The sequence below is a fragment of the Lycium barbarum genome, chromosome 6 (genome assembly GCF_019175385.1).
Source record: "Lycium barbarum isolate Lr01 chromosome 6, ASM1917538v2, whole genome shotgun sequence".
NCBI classification, from domain to species: domain Eukaryota; kingdom Viridiplantae; phylum Streptophyta; class Magnoliopsida; order Solanales; family Solanaceae; genus Lycium; species Lycium barbarum.
Window position 1 is genome coordinate 127,464,361 of NC_083342.1, and position 15,610 is coordinate 127,479,970.

The 15,610-nt window shown below is 38.2% G+C and overlaps 1 protein-coding gene across 1 annotated transcript; it reads left to right on the forward strand.

Annotated features, from left to right (window-relative positions):
• Nucleotides 1-5,264: 5,264 nt before the first annotated feature.
• Nucleotides 5,265-6,669, forward strand: LOC132644626 (uncharacterized). Its single transcript, XM_060361229.1, has 2 exons — nucleotides 5,265-5,905; nucleotides 6,573-6,669. The coding sequence occupies exons 1-2, from the start codon at nucleotides 5,265-5,267 to the stop codon at nucleotides 6,667-6,669; spliced, it is 738 nt and encodes a 245-aa protein (XP_060217212.1).
• The last annotated feature ends 8,941 nt before the right edge of the window (nucleotides 6,670-15,610 follow it).

Genomic DNA, 15,610 nt, shown 5'->3' on the forward strand with positions numbered 1-15,610 from the left:
AAGAACAAAACATACTTTTTCGTTGATTGATAACATTCCTTGCTTGTTGTAGATCTGTTGATTACTTGATTATAGAAAATGACAACAAATTACTTAATTAGATACTACACTCTCCAGACTCCACATATGAACGTGTAAGATATTCGTTATCTAATTTAGTAAAAATTTATAATACATCTAACTTAATCACCTGAAAAATAAAATAAATAATGTATTATTATAATGAATTAAATTATACTGATAACCAAAAAAAAAAAAATACACGATAGTTAAATCACTTCGATATAGCAAAAGGACACCAGCAGCATGACCAAAAAGATTTCACCGAAACTTCTTCGCCCCATTGAGAGAAAGTAAGCTAGAACAACTTGCATTTTGCTTAATTTCCCAAAGAATTTGCTTCAAAGTTCAAAGATAAAAAGTACTCCTACTCCACTATTGAACATATGCCATCTCAACGTCTTGAAACCAAAACTTTACCAGTCCCAATAACACAAATACTATTTTACATTGTCACATACATTATGGCTTGTGTCTATAGTGGAAACAACCTCTCTATTTCTACAAGATAGGGTAAGGTCTTGATATACTCTACTCTGCTCAAACTTTACTTATCGGATTATACACTGGATTGTTGTTGTTGTTACATACATTACGGACTGGGAGTTAGAACATTATATTCAATCCAAAGAACCAAAATAAAAAATAAAAATAAAAGACGAAATACGAATTAACCATTTTCTAGATACAGTTGGTGCATGATCACTTGACCTTGATCAAATGAATAACCTTCTGAAAAGTGCATTCATCACAAGGCAAAACGATTCCCTCGGGACTCTGAAATCCAAACTCATGAGCAGCTTCTTCTAGCAACTTCTGAAAATAAGGGTTCTTCAAGTAAGATATGTGAAGAACAAATCTCCTGCGTTCTTGTCCCACGTAAACCACAAAATGACCCTTTGGAGTTCTTTGCCTCACTTTTTCTTCTCCATGTGTATTCTCCATTCTTATGATATGCTTCTCTAATTAACCCTATCCAAAAGTTTCTTGAATTATTTATAGATTGAAGCACATGTTTGTTGAATTATTTATAGATTGAAGCACATGTGCCAAATTATCAGAAGGGGATTGCCTATATATAGAGAACGTGAGAGTACCAACATTTTCAAAGTCTTCGGTACAATGTGATATACTATATTATTGTAACTATCACAGATGGGCTATGGTGAAATGAATAGGATTCCTCCACCCTTAACTAGAGGCATCGGTTCGATTTCTAGGTATGAGAAAAACCTAGTAGGAAGTAATTCTATCTTCAGTGAGTCTTATAGAGCGCAAATCCTAATTAGGCAGAAACCTAATATGAGTATTGGACACCGGTTAGAAACCCAAAAAAATTATCTTATATAGTAACGTGGATTCTTTTGGGGGTGTTTGGTATGATGTGACTGCTTAGTGTCCATGGCCGTTGTATCTCAAGGAGAAAAATGTCTTGCAAGGAACAATCCCCGGTATCTAGGCTTCAATAAGCTATAAAATTCTACTTTTATATGCTGAATAGTTTACGCATTCTACATGACATCCTTAATCGTTTTTCTGTTTCTTTTTCTTTTTAAATCCATTGAACAAGATAAAAAATGAGAATCACGTGCTCAATAGAGATAGAGATAATAAGAAAGGGATATATTCTTCAAAGAAAAAAAGGACAGAGAAAAGGGACGGATCATTTCGGTGCCAAACATGAAATGACTAAACATAAACCGGATTTGCAATGAGAAAAAAAGCACAAATAAGTCGCTAACTACTGTTGCTCTTGAAATTGGCACTTTTAATTTGGTTTAATTAGGATCCGAGAGTACCCACTCCGTATGTACTCCAAACTAGGCCAGAATACCGTGCCCATATATATGCGTTCAAGTTGTACTTCAAGGAAATTAATGAGAGAATGGTATTGCTATAAGTGCTCTCATTCGGCAGAGGGAGAAAAAAGAAGCCATGCATGTTCATCACCCTAAAACAATTTGACTGCTAATTTGATGAAATCAGCAAACCAAACTAATTAATATATGAGAAACGTGGACTTTCTGTTACATATATATGTACTGTGAATTGAATAATGAAAGGCGGAATTAAAATTTTGAGTTTATGATTTCTAAAATTTAGAAAAGGCAATTTATTGGTCTAAATTAAGTAATCTTTAAAATATAAATGCTGGATCAGGGCCAAAACTATTGGATTATGCCGAACCCATTCACATGCTTGTAGCTCCCAATTATATACATGTTCACTTGTAGTTAGGCATAATGAAGAAGAAAAGAGTACCCAAGAGAGGAAAAGGTTAAGATTTTGCCAGTTCTTTTGCCCCATTGTTACAATATTTCTTATGGTAACAAGGTGTTAGAATAATGAAAAAAGTCTCACATAGATGGTTGGTGAGATGAGTGTTCAAGGACTTATGCAATTCTCCCCTCATGAGCTAGTTGTTGGGGTTGAGTTAAGCTCAAGATCCATTCTTTACATGCTATCATAGCAAGACCCATCTCACCCGATGTTGAGCTCCCAGATTAAATTGTTCACACTCCAGATGTCCAGCCTTGGGCGTCAGGTGGGGCGTTGAAGACTGAAAAAAAGTCCCACATCGACTTGTAAAATCCTCCCGTTACGAGCTATTTTTTTGATTGAGTTAGCCCAAGATTCATTATTTACGCAAGGGAAAGAAGTCTCTCCTCTTCATAGTTATCTTCTAGTTTCCAAACATGTACTACAACTCATATTTTACTTTTAGTCCTAATTCTTGTTAACAACCGAACACTTATTAGTGCACTTTTATACTCTTGAGAACACAAAATGATGAACACCGTAAATACTACTACAATACATGACCGGCTTTACCAAAGTGACAAAAATTTATCCCCTGCCTTGTTAATGCTCTGTCTTGTTCGTAGTGATTAGATCTGGGTAAGAAGGTATATATAAGGATGACTGATTTTCGAGGTGGATGTATAATTTAAATTTGATAGATTCAAAATGTTATGGTTTTATCACTTAATTCATTGTATTTTTAAAATAATCAATTCATCAATTGTTATTTGTTGAAATTTTAATGATTTCAGCATACATAGTTATGTTCTTTATCAAAACGTCAAAAGATTGGGTTCAGTTTGTTGATCATGTGCTATATGATATCCAGCTTTGCTTATATTGCTCATCTTGCATTTGGGTGAAAAGATGAGTCTAATATATACTCGCTACATGTGACCTTGCCTGAAAAAGTGAAGCCAGGCTTGTGCAAATATATAATAGTGTTTCATACAAGTAGCGAAAAAATGTATGGATGGGGATCGAAATTTGCATGTACTATGTATATATATGGATAAATATCTGTGGATGCAAATAGTACTGCTATAATTGGCCAGTCAATCCTTGTGGTTTTGTTCGGTACATAACTCGTGATTAAAAGGATGAAATTTAAAGCAAAAAAGAAGCGATTAGTAATATAAATTTGTACGTATGCATTTAGATATTCATGGTATTATTATTATTTTATCAAGAACAGATTGCCTATGTATGAAAAAGACGAAGGGTTAGTCTTTTTTATAATTTTCAGAATTCCGTAGCCGTAGGTTAGGAATAGCTGATTTAAGTAATTTAAAATTCCATTGAATATTTCACTACGTCACTTTTGAGCTTGAACTAGTTGTATAATCTCTTGGCAAGCAGTTTCCAAAGACTTGAAAAAGGAAAAACAACGAGAAAATATAAAAAGCATGTCTTTCAGTTCAGCCATTTCAATCTTTCTGATTTTATAAACTGAAAAGGCTCAAATATGTCATCGAACTATTTGTATACGGTAAAAATCGGGTTAACGTATGACTGATGAGACCGGAGCCAAAGATAGGTCTGAATAGATATGAGCACAATCAATCTTGCCCACACCAGGGGTGTCATACCGGGTACAACTGACCCTAGCCAAAATAAGCGTGCCCGTTGGTCCGGTTAGTCTGAGCCCAAACAAGCATGTCCGTTGGTCCGGATAACCAGTTGTGAGGCTGCCACGCGTCGTAATACCGTTCCGCCATTTGCGCTGACAACCGTACGAGTGTCAGACCGTACGGATCAGCCTTATCTTTTTTAGGGTTTATTCTTAAAGGCTTTTTGTATTGTACTAAGGGGCCCATGAGGAATACCTATAAATAAAGGGCAACTCTCCCCTTTTTTTAGGTTAGCTTTTCACACATTACTATTTTGTAAACATCAAGAATATAAAAGCTCTCTTCAATATATATTGGTCCGGATTTCGTGGTGTTCTTCCTTAGCTGATTTAGTCTTTCAGTTTTACTTAGCATATTCGGCACGAATCGTTCATTACTATATATAGCTCGAACACGTACACATATAAATATAACTATAAATATATCCGTTAATACTTCATACCAACCAAAATAGATTAAAGCTCATCCACCTATTCTATACCACCACGTACAAATCTAATTATTACCCGTAATTCGGGGCAACCAGTTTGGCGCCCACCGTGGGCTTAGGATAATAGTGGTGGTTTAATCTTTGCTACTTCTTTTTTCACTTGCTGATTGAAGAATTTGCGGATTTGCACAAAAAACGTACTCAATGGCAAGCAGTGGTCACTCCGTCATATGAACAACAACGAGATAGTAGCTGAAAACGAGAACAACAGCGGGTTACGAAACCCACCTGCGGATCCAACCGACCCAAATGCTGTCAACTCGATAGAAGGCCTCGACCGACAGAATACCGTCAATCAAGTGAATGTCGCCCTTCCGGCCACCGATCCTTTAAATACTCATAACTCAATAACTTTGTCTCGGGCTCAAGGCCGGAAAACACCGGATACTCCAGATGAGATTAACTTACGTTTAATATTTGAAATGTTGCAGGAACAAGGGACCGCTATAGCCGAATAGGGGATTGCCATAGCTCAGCTTCAGAGCAAAGGCCATAAGATAGCGCCGGCAAGGCCAAAAAGGGTTACCGAACGAAGGCGGGAGGAAGCACGGATAGTCGAGAGCAACGGATCTGGAGCCGGTTCGTCTACCGAGGTTTTGAAGATGCTCGAGACTTTGGCAAAACGGGTGGATTCAACGGAGAAGGGAGTGAAAACATATAACTCTCGGATGGACCAGATCCCAGGGGCTTTACCAATTTTGAAAGGGCCGGATTCAAAGAGATATATTCAAAGGCCTTTCCCTCCGAGTGCGGCACCAAAGCTAATCCCGAAGAGATTCAAGATGCCGGATATTCCGAAATATGATGGTAAAATGGACCCGTGGGAACACGTGACTTCGTACTCTTATGCCATAAAAGGCAACGATGTCGAAGAAGATGAGATTGAGTCAGTGTTGTTGAAAAAGTTCGGAGAAACACTCTCGAAATGGGCGTTAACTTGGTACGACCACCTGCTCGAGCATTCTATCACCTCTTTTGAAATGCTCGCAAATGTGTTTATCAAAGCCCATGCCGGAGCCAAAAAGGTGCAGGCCAGAAAGGCGGATATCTTTAGAATCGCTCAAAGAGGTGATGAACTACTACGTGAGTTTGTAAACCGCTTTCAAAGGGAACGAATGGAACTGCCCCCGGTTCCGGAGGAATGGGCAGCGCAAGCTTTCACCAAAGGACTCAATCCCCAAAGCTCGACTACCTCATTTAAATTGAAGGAAAACTTGTTGGAGTACGAGGCTGTAACCTGGGCAGATGTCCATAACATGTACAAATATAAGATTCGGGTAGAGGATGATCAGCTCGAACTTCCCCCGAGACTTATAAATATGAGCAAAAACTCTGAGAGATCGAGAACAAATTATGAACCGGAGACAAGACCATCGAGGGAAAGGTACCGACCATATTCTCAATCAGAAAAGCCTAGCTTCAGGTCGGATAAATCGAGGAGCAGACCCAATCACTTCTCTAGTAGGGGCGATAAACGAGCTGAGCGCCGATCAAACAATCGAGGCCTGTCATTTAGAAGTGACGTCGGCAGTTCGGCTAGCAGTAAAGACATACCGAGGATATCGGAGTACAACTTCAACATCAATACCTCGGACCTTGTCTCGGCTATCGGCCGTATCACAGAGGCTAGGTGGCCAAGACCATAAGATCCGACCCGGGTCAATGGGACCCGAACATAATGTGTGAGTATCATGAGACCCATGGGCACAAAACCGAAGATTGTTATCAATTAAGGGAGGAGGTGGCTCGTTTATTGAAAAATGGCCACCTTCGAGAATTTCTGAGTGAACGAGCCAAAAGCCATTACAAAGAAAGGAAGAGTCACAAACGAGCCGAGCCGGCGGAACCTCAACATGTGATCAATATGATAATAGGGGGAACGGGTACTCCACGAGGACCGGTGATGAAGAGAACAAAGGTCTCAATTGTACGAGAGAAGCGAACCCGGGACTACGTACCCGAGGGCTCCATCTCCTTCAGTAACGAGGATGCAGAAGGGATCATTCAACCGCACAATGATGCATTGGTAATTTCTATCCTTATTTTTAAATTACAGGTTAAACATATTTTGATTGACCCGGGTATTTCAGCCAATATTATCCGATGGAGAGTGGTGGAGCAATTGAAGTTACTGGATCAGATTATCCCGGTAGCCCGGGTGCTCAGCGGGTTCAATATGGCAAGTGAGACTACGAAGGGCGAAATTTCTTTGTTGGTCAACATTGATGCTGTTATACCCCATTTTAACCGGGTTAAATTAAAGTACAACATATTGGTGATTCCTATTTATTTTGTTTTAAGGAGTCGCTACCTAATTAATTTAACGGTGAATTAGGACACCTAGAGATTAACTAAGGCAAAGTTAAAACTAAACCTCAATTAATAGTCTGTTTAACCAATTGTGATTCTAGGTAAGGGCTCTATATTATCCTAAAGGGAAGGGGTTAGGCATCCTTTAGAATCCGCTAACTACGGTTGTCCGGCCAAACTTAGGTTAATTAATTAGATTAAATATAATGCTTAACTCTTAAGAAGAATAGGTTGTAAATGTTATTGAGGTTTTAAAGGAAAACATAATGATGCTATTTAAACTAACTTGTAGGAATACATAATAGTCCACTTAAAATAAACTTATAAATGTTGTTAAGCTTTAAATAATAATGTTATTTTTTTTAAATGAAACTTGCCAAATATAATGATTTTTGCATATAAATAGAAGCTTTTAGAGAAGACTTAGCCAATTTAATCTTAGGATAAAATTATATTGTATAAATACGGTGGTGTAGAAAATCTAGACTTATTTAGATAGGATGCAGAAGTAGATGAGTTTTCTTTCTCTTATGCTAACTCTATTTAACTAGATTTGGCTTAAAACATGTATGATTAGAAGAATCTTGAAAACAAAGTTTATAAAATATATTTAAGTTTGCTATTTGGTGACGTTTTGAAACGTTTATGATAAAAATGTGATTCCCTTTACTTAAAATATATAGTCATGCCATTTTGCAAATCAATTATTCCAAATAAAATAAAAGCATGAGAAGAAGAGAATAACTTATGGAATTAATTGTTAGTTTCTCTTAAATTAGCTACCTATAACTAAGACTAAACCCCACTAAATTTACTAGGATTCATCTAAGTTAAGAAAACAAAAACAAAATAAAGAGTTAATCATGCCATACAAATTAAATGCACAGAAATAAAAATAGAAGAGCCAATATAGTTTAATGGGCTCAACCCATTTTCAGAACTGCTGCTGCTGTTTTTTTTTTGTTTGGGCTTTGGCCCAGCATTTTATTTGCCACGGACAGAGCTGATGCGAGGGAGATTTCGTTGGGCTTTTAGCCCAACACCGAATGCAAAAGGAGACAAGTCCCTCGGACTCGTATGCGATGGTCATGCAAAAAATGAAAAGAAAAGAATTAGTACACGATCGATAAATAACATTAAACAGGTAAGATATAAGCTTAAAAACAACTCAGCAGATTGTGTATATTTGAAGTATACACAAGCAATTCAGCCAACATGCATTTATGAAATTCCTACAGTACGTTGACAGAGTGAAATATACTTCAGCAACGCAGAAACAATATGTTCATAATGACGTTTGACATAGCAATAGGAGGAAAGGGAATATTAATGTATGAATGGATATTCAGTATTATGCAGCCGACACAGATGGGACAAAGGATTCAGAAACTAACACAATACCAACAGAACAAGAAGGGGACTGGACCCAAATATAGAATGTGATAGTGCAACATCCACAGTTAAGAAAATGCTTCAAACACTCAAAACTGAACATATACATATTGCACTTTAGTTGTTTGAACAAATTTAATCAACATCTTCAGTCACCCAGCTGAAGTAAGAAAAAACCACACAAATTTCACTTAAACTTCGGCAGTCAAAGATATAACGATATGATAGACCCTTAGAAGTATAAACATCAAGTGTGATTCTAACATGTTACTCTCAGTTATACTCCAAGCAGAATATTAGCTTCTTCACAAAATGGCATCCTATCATGAATTAACCGAATTGGAACAGACTAAAGACCCAATTTGATGCTAAAGAAAGGCATTTATCTCTTTGAAAGGAAAAAGGATACAATATTTTCTGTAAGACAGATTCATTTACGTATGAAGAACAGAGCCTACACATGATTTTTTTCTTTGCAAATGCAGTGTTTCAAAACAAAAAGAGGAAAAGTCAATACATAATATGATGAAGAGTAAACTTGATGAAAAGATCTCATCCTAACATTCAATTCTCACAACCCTCCTCAAACAGATGCTCCAGAATTCAATTTAACAGATCAGTGAAGGGGAAACACAATGAAGAATTCATGATTAGGAATCCATCTATTGTATACTCAAATTCAATCTATTAGTCAAAGTCTCTATAACATATAATCTCGAAAGCCTGTGCTTTGCAAGGCATCATAATAACCAAAGCCATGATATAGGACCTTAACAGGACTGTTCTTAGCATACTCCTACCTTTAATACTTCACAAATGAGGTTTTATCCTAGATGACCTACGAACAGAGACACGAGACCAGTAGCCTCAATATGACTGCAATTCCAATATAGAGCAATGTATACTTTATTACCACATCGAGCTCACAAGCGAAACTTTCATACTTGTTCAGATATTCAAAATACCCCGAGTAGTCATATTATGTACCTAAAGATCAGATGCACATTTCTCGGCCGGCAGGATTTTAAACACTATTCCAAACCATAATTTCTCTAGAACAAAACCAGTAAAGGGGCTTATTAACCTTATTTATCTAATGCCAATAACCGAAACAGGATAATGGAATCAGTAAGTAATACGAAAATCTAAAAAAAAACATTCCTTTACATCTCAAATAAAACTAACAAACAGCCAATACCAAATTAACGTAGAACTGGGACGAACATAGAAAATGCCGACGATAGGAAAATTACCTTTTAATGGCGCAGCGAAGTGAGGCGAAGGTCTCGATATCTACTCGAACACTTTGAAATTCGAGCTTGTGTATGCTCGGATTCAAACGAACACTCGAAGAAAGAACAAAATAAGATTTAATATTTTTTTGTGACGATATCGAGAAAATTGAAAACCAATGTTTTAAAGAAGAACTGGAACAATCAAAGACTCGTATTCTCAAGGGAAATTTGACGATTCAACAACTTCGATTCTTGGGGAATTTCCCCGAGAAAAAAAAGCCTCCTTTTCGATTCAACCCCACAACCATTTATAGGTCTTTTGGCCTTTGTGTTGAAGAAAGAGAGAGGAAGCGGGGGACAACGAAGAGTGGAGATGGCAGTGACAATGTGGGGGGAGACGATGACGGACAGGAGAAGTGGGGGTTGCAGAGGAAGGGAGCGTGGGGAACAAGGGTAGTGGAGAGGAGATGACGATGACGATGAAAGAGAGGAGTGGGGGACAAGGCGAAGTTGTGGTGACAGAGGGCACGGTGGGAGTGATGGGCGAAAAAGGGAAAGGGGAGAGAAGAGAGAGAAGGGAAGCGGGGAGGGGAAGCGCGGCTGGCGAGAAAATGAAAGAACCCTAGGGTTCTTTTGTTTCAACTGACCCGGGTCGGGTCATTGGGCTGGACCGGGTCAGTTCAAATAGTGTGTTGGGTTGGGCTAAAAATATATAGACTGGGGTACTTAAAATGTGGGCTAATCGATTTGGGCTAATGAATTGAAAAGAATGGGCTGATTGAATTAAAATGTGGCCAGGTAAATTAAAATGTGGACTGGTTTTGTGAATCGGTCCGAAAATAGTACGAGTTGATTTGGCTACTACATTTAAATAAAAGACCTATTTAAATAACTTGTGTTAAAATATTACTTAATATAAAATATGCAATTATTAGTGCTCGGATAAAAAAATGGCGTTGTAATAGCCGTGCAATAATATTTCGAAAATCCATAGTAAATAAGCACTATTATTTAATTATGCAAAGAAAAATGTGATACGTGTGCGTAAGCTGGTAAAATGTGCTGAAATGATAAAATGTGAGTTATAATAATATTAATAATAATAATAATAATAATAATAATAATAATAATAATAATAATAATAATAGACTAGTGAAACGCCGGCATTGATAAAGGCTAATAATTATAGTAAAATATAATATATATTTTTTCTAATTTTCCAAAAATGTTAGAAGCATAAATAGGTATTTCGGAGGAGAGGCGGGACAAAATTGGGTGTCAACAGATGCCACCATACAGCAGACGGTGTTCTACGTCATCAAGGGAGATACAAAGTATAATGCTTTACTCGGCAGACCATGGATTCATAGCATGAGAGCAGTACCATCGACATTACATCAGTTGCTGAAGTTCCTAACCCCGGAAGGGATAAAAACTATCCGAGGCGAACAGCCCGCAGCAAGGGAAATGTTCGCGGTCAAGGAAGTACCCCTCTTTCCAAAGAAACCGGATCAAAGAGATGATGAATCAATCAAAGACAAGGACACCAAATAGCAATTAAAGAATACGAGTTCGAAAGTGGAGTAGAAGGAAACGGACCCGGCTGGTAAAGAGGATGATTTCGGCGTGCCTAGATCGTTTGTATCACCGAATGACTCGGATGCAACCAAATCTACCTTGGCGTGCAAGAGGACTATTGTTCGTACATCTACTGGATAGAAAGGTATACCTAGGCACGGGGTTAACCTCAAAGCTCAGGAACAAGTTAATTAAGTTTCTTCAAGCTAATGCCGATTGTTTTGCGTGGTCCCATATAGACATGACAGGTGTGCCACCAGAAGTAACAACTCATAATCTCAGCCTCGATAGGAAATTCACCCCGGTGAAGCAGAAAAAAAGACCAATGGCCGAGTCAAAACATGCCTTCGTAAAAGATGAGGTGACAAAGCTTTTAAAAATAGGCTCTATCCGAGACGTAAAATACCCGGAATGGCTAGCTAACATAGTTGTGGTGCCAAAGAAAGGTAATAAATTTGAAATGTGTGTTGGTTATAAAGACCTAAACAAAGCATGCCCGAAGGATTCATTTCCCATGCCTCACATTGATCAAATGATTTATGCGACAGCCGGGATGAGATGTTGAGTTTTCTCGATGCCTATTTCGGGTACAACCAGATCTGGATGAACCCGGAGGACCAAGAGAAAACTTATTTCATTACCCGGTATGGGACTTATTGTTATAATGTCATGCTATTTGAGTTAAAAAATGTGATGCGACGGTCGGCCATGAGATGTTAAGTTTCCTCAATGCCTATTCCGGGTACAACCAGATCCGGATGAACCCGGAGGACTAAGAGAAAACTTCTTTCATTACCCTGTATGAGACTTATTGTTACAATGTCATGCCATTTGGGTTAAAAAATATCGGAGCAACTTACCAATGCCTAGTTAACGAAATGTTTGAAGAACAGATAGTGAAAACAATGGAAGTTTATATTGATGACATGCTAGTCAAGTCCCTGGAAACAGAGGACCATTTAAAACATTTGCAAGATACCTTTGATGTACTTCACAAATATAACATGAAGCTGAACCCGAAGAAGTGTGCCTTCGGTGTCCGATCGGACAAATTATTAGGCTTCATGGTGTCGAACCGGGGAATTGAAATCAATCCAGACAAGATCAAAGCCATTGAGGATATTAAAGTGGTGAACAAGGTCAAGGCCATACAAAGGCTCACCGGAAAGATAGCAGCTCTGAGCCGTTTCATTTCGAGGTCTTCGGATAAAACTCACCGTTTCTTCTCATTGCTGAGAAAAAAATGACTTCGTCTGGACACCGGAATGCCAAAGGGCTTTGCAGGAATTAAAGAGGTACTTATCGAGCCCGCCCCTGCTGCACACACCGAAGGCAGACGAACAGCTATTACTATTCCTTGTCGTATCCGAGGTAGCGGTAAGCGGTGTTTTGGTCTGAGAAAAAGCAAGTACGCAATTTTCAATCTATTATGTGAGTAGGACCTTAGGGGATGCGAAGACCCGTTATCCGCATCTCGAAAAGTTAGCTTTGGCATTGGTAAGTGCTTCGAGAAAGCTAAAACCTTACTTTCAATGCTATCCCATATGTGTAGTAACTACTTACCTGCTAAAAAATGCCATGCATAAACCGAAGTTAGCAGGTAGACTGACCAAATGGGCCATAGAGATTAGCGAGTATGATATCGAGTATAAGCCTAGAACAGCTATTAAATCTCAAGTCTTAGCCGATATTGTGGCAGACTTTAACCCCGCCATGATTCCCGAGGTAGAGAAAGAGCTTTGGTTAACCTCGGAAAAGGCTTCGGGTATCTGGTCTCTATATATAGACGGGGCATCGAACCTGAAATGTTCCGGGTTGGGCATTGTTCTTAAGGCCCCCGCCAGTGACGTCATTAGACAATCGATCAGAACTATAAAATTGACTAACAATGAAGCCGAGTATGAGGCTACGACTGCAGGTTTATAATTGGCTCGGAGTCTGGGAGCTGAAGTAATCGAAGCAAAATGCGACTCTCTCCTGGTCGTGAACCAGGTGAATATCGTTTTCGAGGTCAAGGATGAGCGAATGCAAAGATACTTAGAGAAAACTCAGGTGATATTACACCGGTTCAAAAAATGGACCATGATGTGTCGAGAAATTGAGACACAATTGATACCTCTTTACGAGAATTTTTACTTGTTTTTAAGCAAGTGGGTGTGGTTTTGATGTGTTTTTGTCATGTTTCAGGTGAATCATAGAGTTCGGGTTCAAGAAGTAGAAGTTACAGAAAATTTGCACTGAAGCTTGATTCTCACGGTCCATAGAAAGTTGCACGGACCGTAGTTCTGGTCGTACAAAAGGTGGCAAAGTAACAGAATGTCACAGTGGATAGATGTTGAACCACGGACAATTATACGGACCGTACAATATTGTACGGGCCGTATAAGTAGATGTGACGATGTCGGAAGATGTTTCACTGGCAGGATTGTACGAGCCATATAAAGTTATACGAACCGTGGAAGGCCAGTTCGTAGGATTGTATGAGCCGTATAAAGTTATACGAACCGTGGAAGGCCAGTTCGTATTATTATCTGCAGACACATAGATGAAGGTCGTATAAGTCTTATACGGTCCGTGAAAAGTTGTACGGACCGTATAAGTGCCGGTTGGGACTTAAATGCAAATTCTGTAATTTTACGTTTTGATAAAAGATTGAAAGAAAACAAAAGGGGTTGGAAGAAAAGAAATGGTGAATTAAGGTGAAGAGATGTTGTAACGTTCGAGGAGGGTGAGTCACTAATATCCAAAAAGTATCCTACCCGTCCCTAAGCCTACATTACAAGCCAAAACAAGTCCTAATGTGATCACAACCGAACAAACGTAGGATGAAAACAGAGAAAATATGGGCAAGCCTATGGTATTTGCATGTGTAGATATGAAGTTCATTGTGAGTGTGAGTGATTTTCTTTTCTCGTTCGTCTTCGTCCCATTCTCTTTGTACATATGTGTGTTGGGAGATTCTTTGGTCTATGAGAGGGCATAAGGATGAGAATTGAGCAAATTAAGGCGACCGCCTAAAGTAGCATTTGTGTGCAACATGATATGTTCAATAATGTAATGTCATGCATTGAAGCTTCATTGTTAGTCATAACGTTTTTGGGTGGTGTATATGGTTTGAGAATCGAATTTTTTTGGGGGAGGTCCTTGAAAGAAAAACATGCATGCCAGTAGTTCAGAGTCAAAACCGATGTATACCTTATTACTCTATGATACCTAGGTGTTAGTCGAGTCCTAGTAGTGTCCACTACTTGCTTGAGGACAAGCAAAGACTTTAAGTTGGGGGTGTTGATGTGCCAAGAAATTGAGGCACAATTGATACCTTTTTACAAGAAGTTTTACTTGTTTTTAAGTAAGTGGGTGTGGTTTTGATGTGTTTTTGTCATGTTTCAGGTGAATCATAGAGTTCGGGCTCAAAAAGTAGAAATTACGGAAAAGTTGCACTGAAGCTTGATTCTCACGATCCGTAGAAAGTTGCACGGACCGTAGTTCTGGTCGTACAAAAGGTGGCAAAGTAACAGAATGTCACAATGGATAGATGTTGAACCACGAACAATTATATGGACCGTACAATATTGTACGGGCCGTATAAGTAGATGTGACGATGTCGAAAGATGTTTCATGGGCAGGATTGTACGAGCCGTATAAAGTTATACGAACCGTGGAAGGCCAGTTCGTATCATTCTCTGCAGACACATAGATGAAGGCCGTATAAGTCTTATACGGTCCGTGAAAAGTTGTACGGACCGTATAAGTGTCGTCTGGGACTTAAGTGCAAATTCTGTAATTTTACGTTTTGAAACTTATAAATAGTCCATTGTAGGGTTTTAATTGTTATCAGTTATTATATTTTGACTTTTGGCTTAGAACATTAAATACTCTCTAGTTTTTGAAGGTTCAAACATCAATTCAAGTATTATCAATTCCTCTTTTCTTCCAAAGTAAGCAATTATGAATTCTTCAATTTCTTATTTCTTGTTCTTTGTCATGAGTAGCTAAATTCCCTTACTAGGGTTGTGAACCCAATGATGGGTGTTTTGTGATTGGGTTTGTGATTGATATTCACATAATGGATTATTAGGGTTTATTTATTCTTCATTCTTCATTCATAATTAATGGTTGCAAACATTGATTAAAGCCATAAACCTTGATTTATTTGGGAAAATAATTAGGGTTGGTAAGAATAAATAACAAAGACTCAAAGCTTTAAACTTTGTTTAATAAATTCACTTAGGAATAAGAAGAATTTACTTGGCATAATTAATCGTTCTTCATAGTTACTTTCTTATATTTGGGAAAATCATAGAAAGAGATAATCTTTATTTATTGGGAAACAGTAGAGATTCATATAGAGATTAAGTGCATTCATATAATGATCCATTAGAAGTATATCAAGATCAATGCCCATGATCATACACTCTATCTAACAGGGACACAACCTTAGTTTCTTTTACCATAAATGTCCACCAAAGCAAGTAGATAGCAATTAGTCATAGAAAAATCAACTATTACCAAAATCATCGGATTAAGATATTAGACCTAAACTTAGCATCATACGACTTTAGTAACCTTTTCACACCATATTCCCTGTGGGATTCGACCCTAACCTTGCTGGG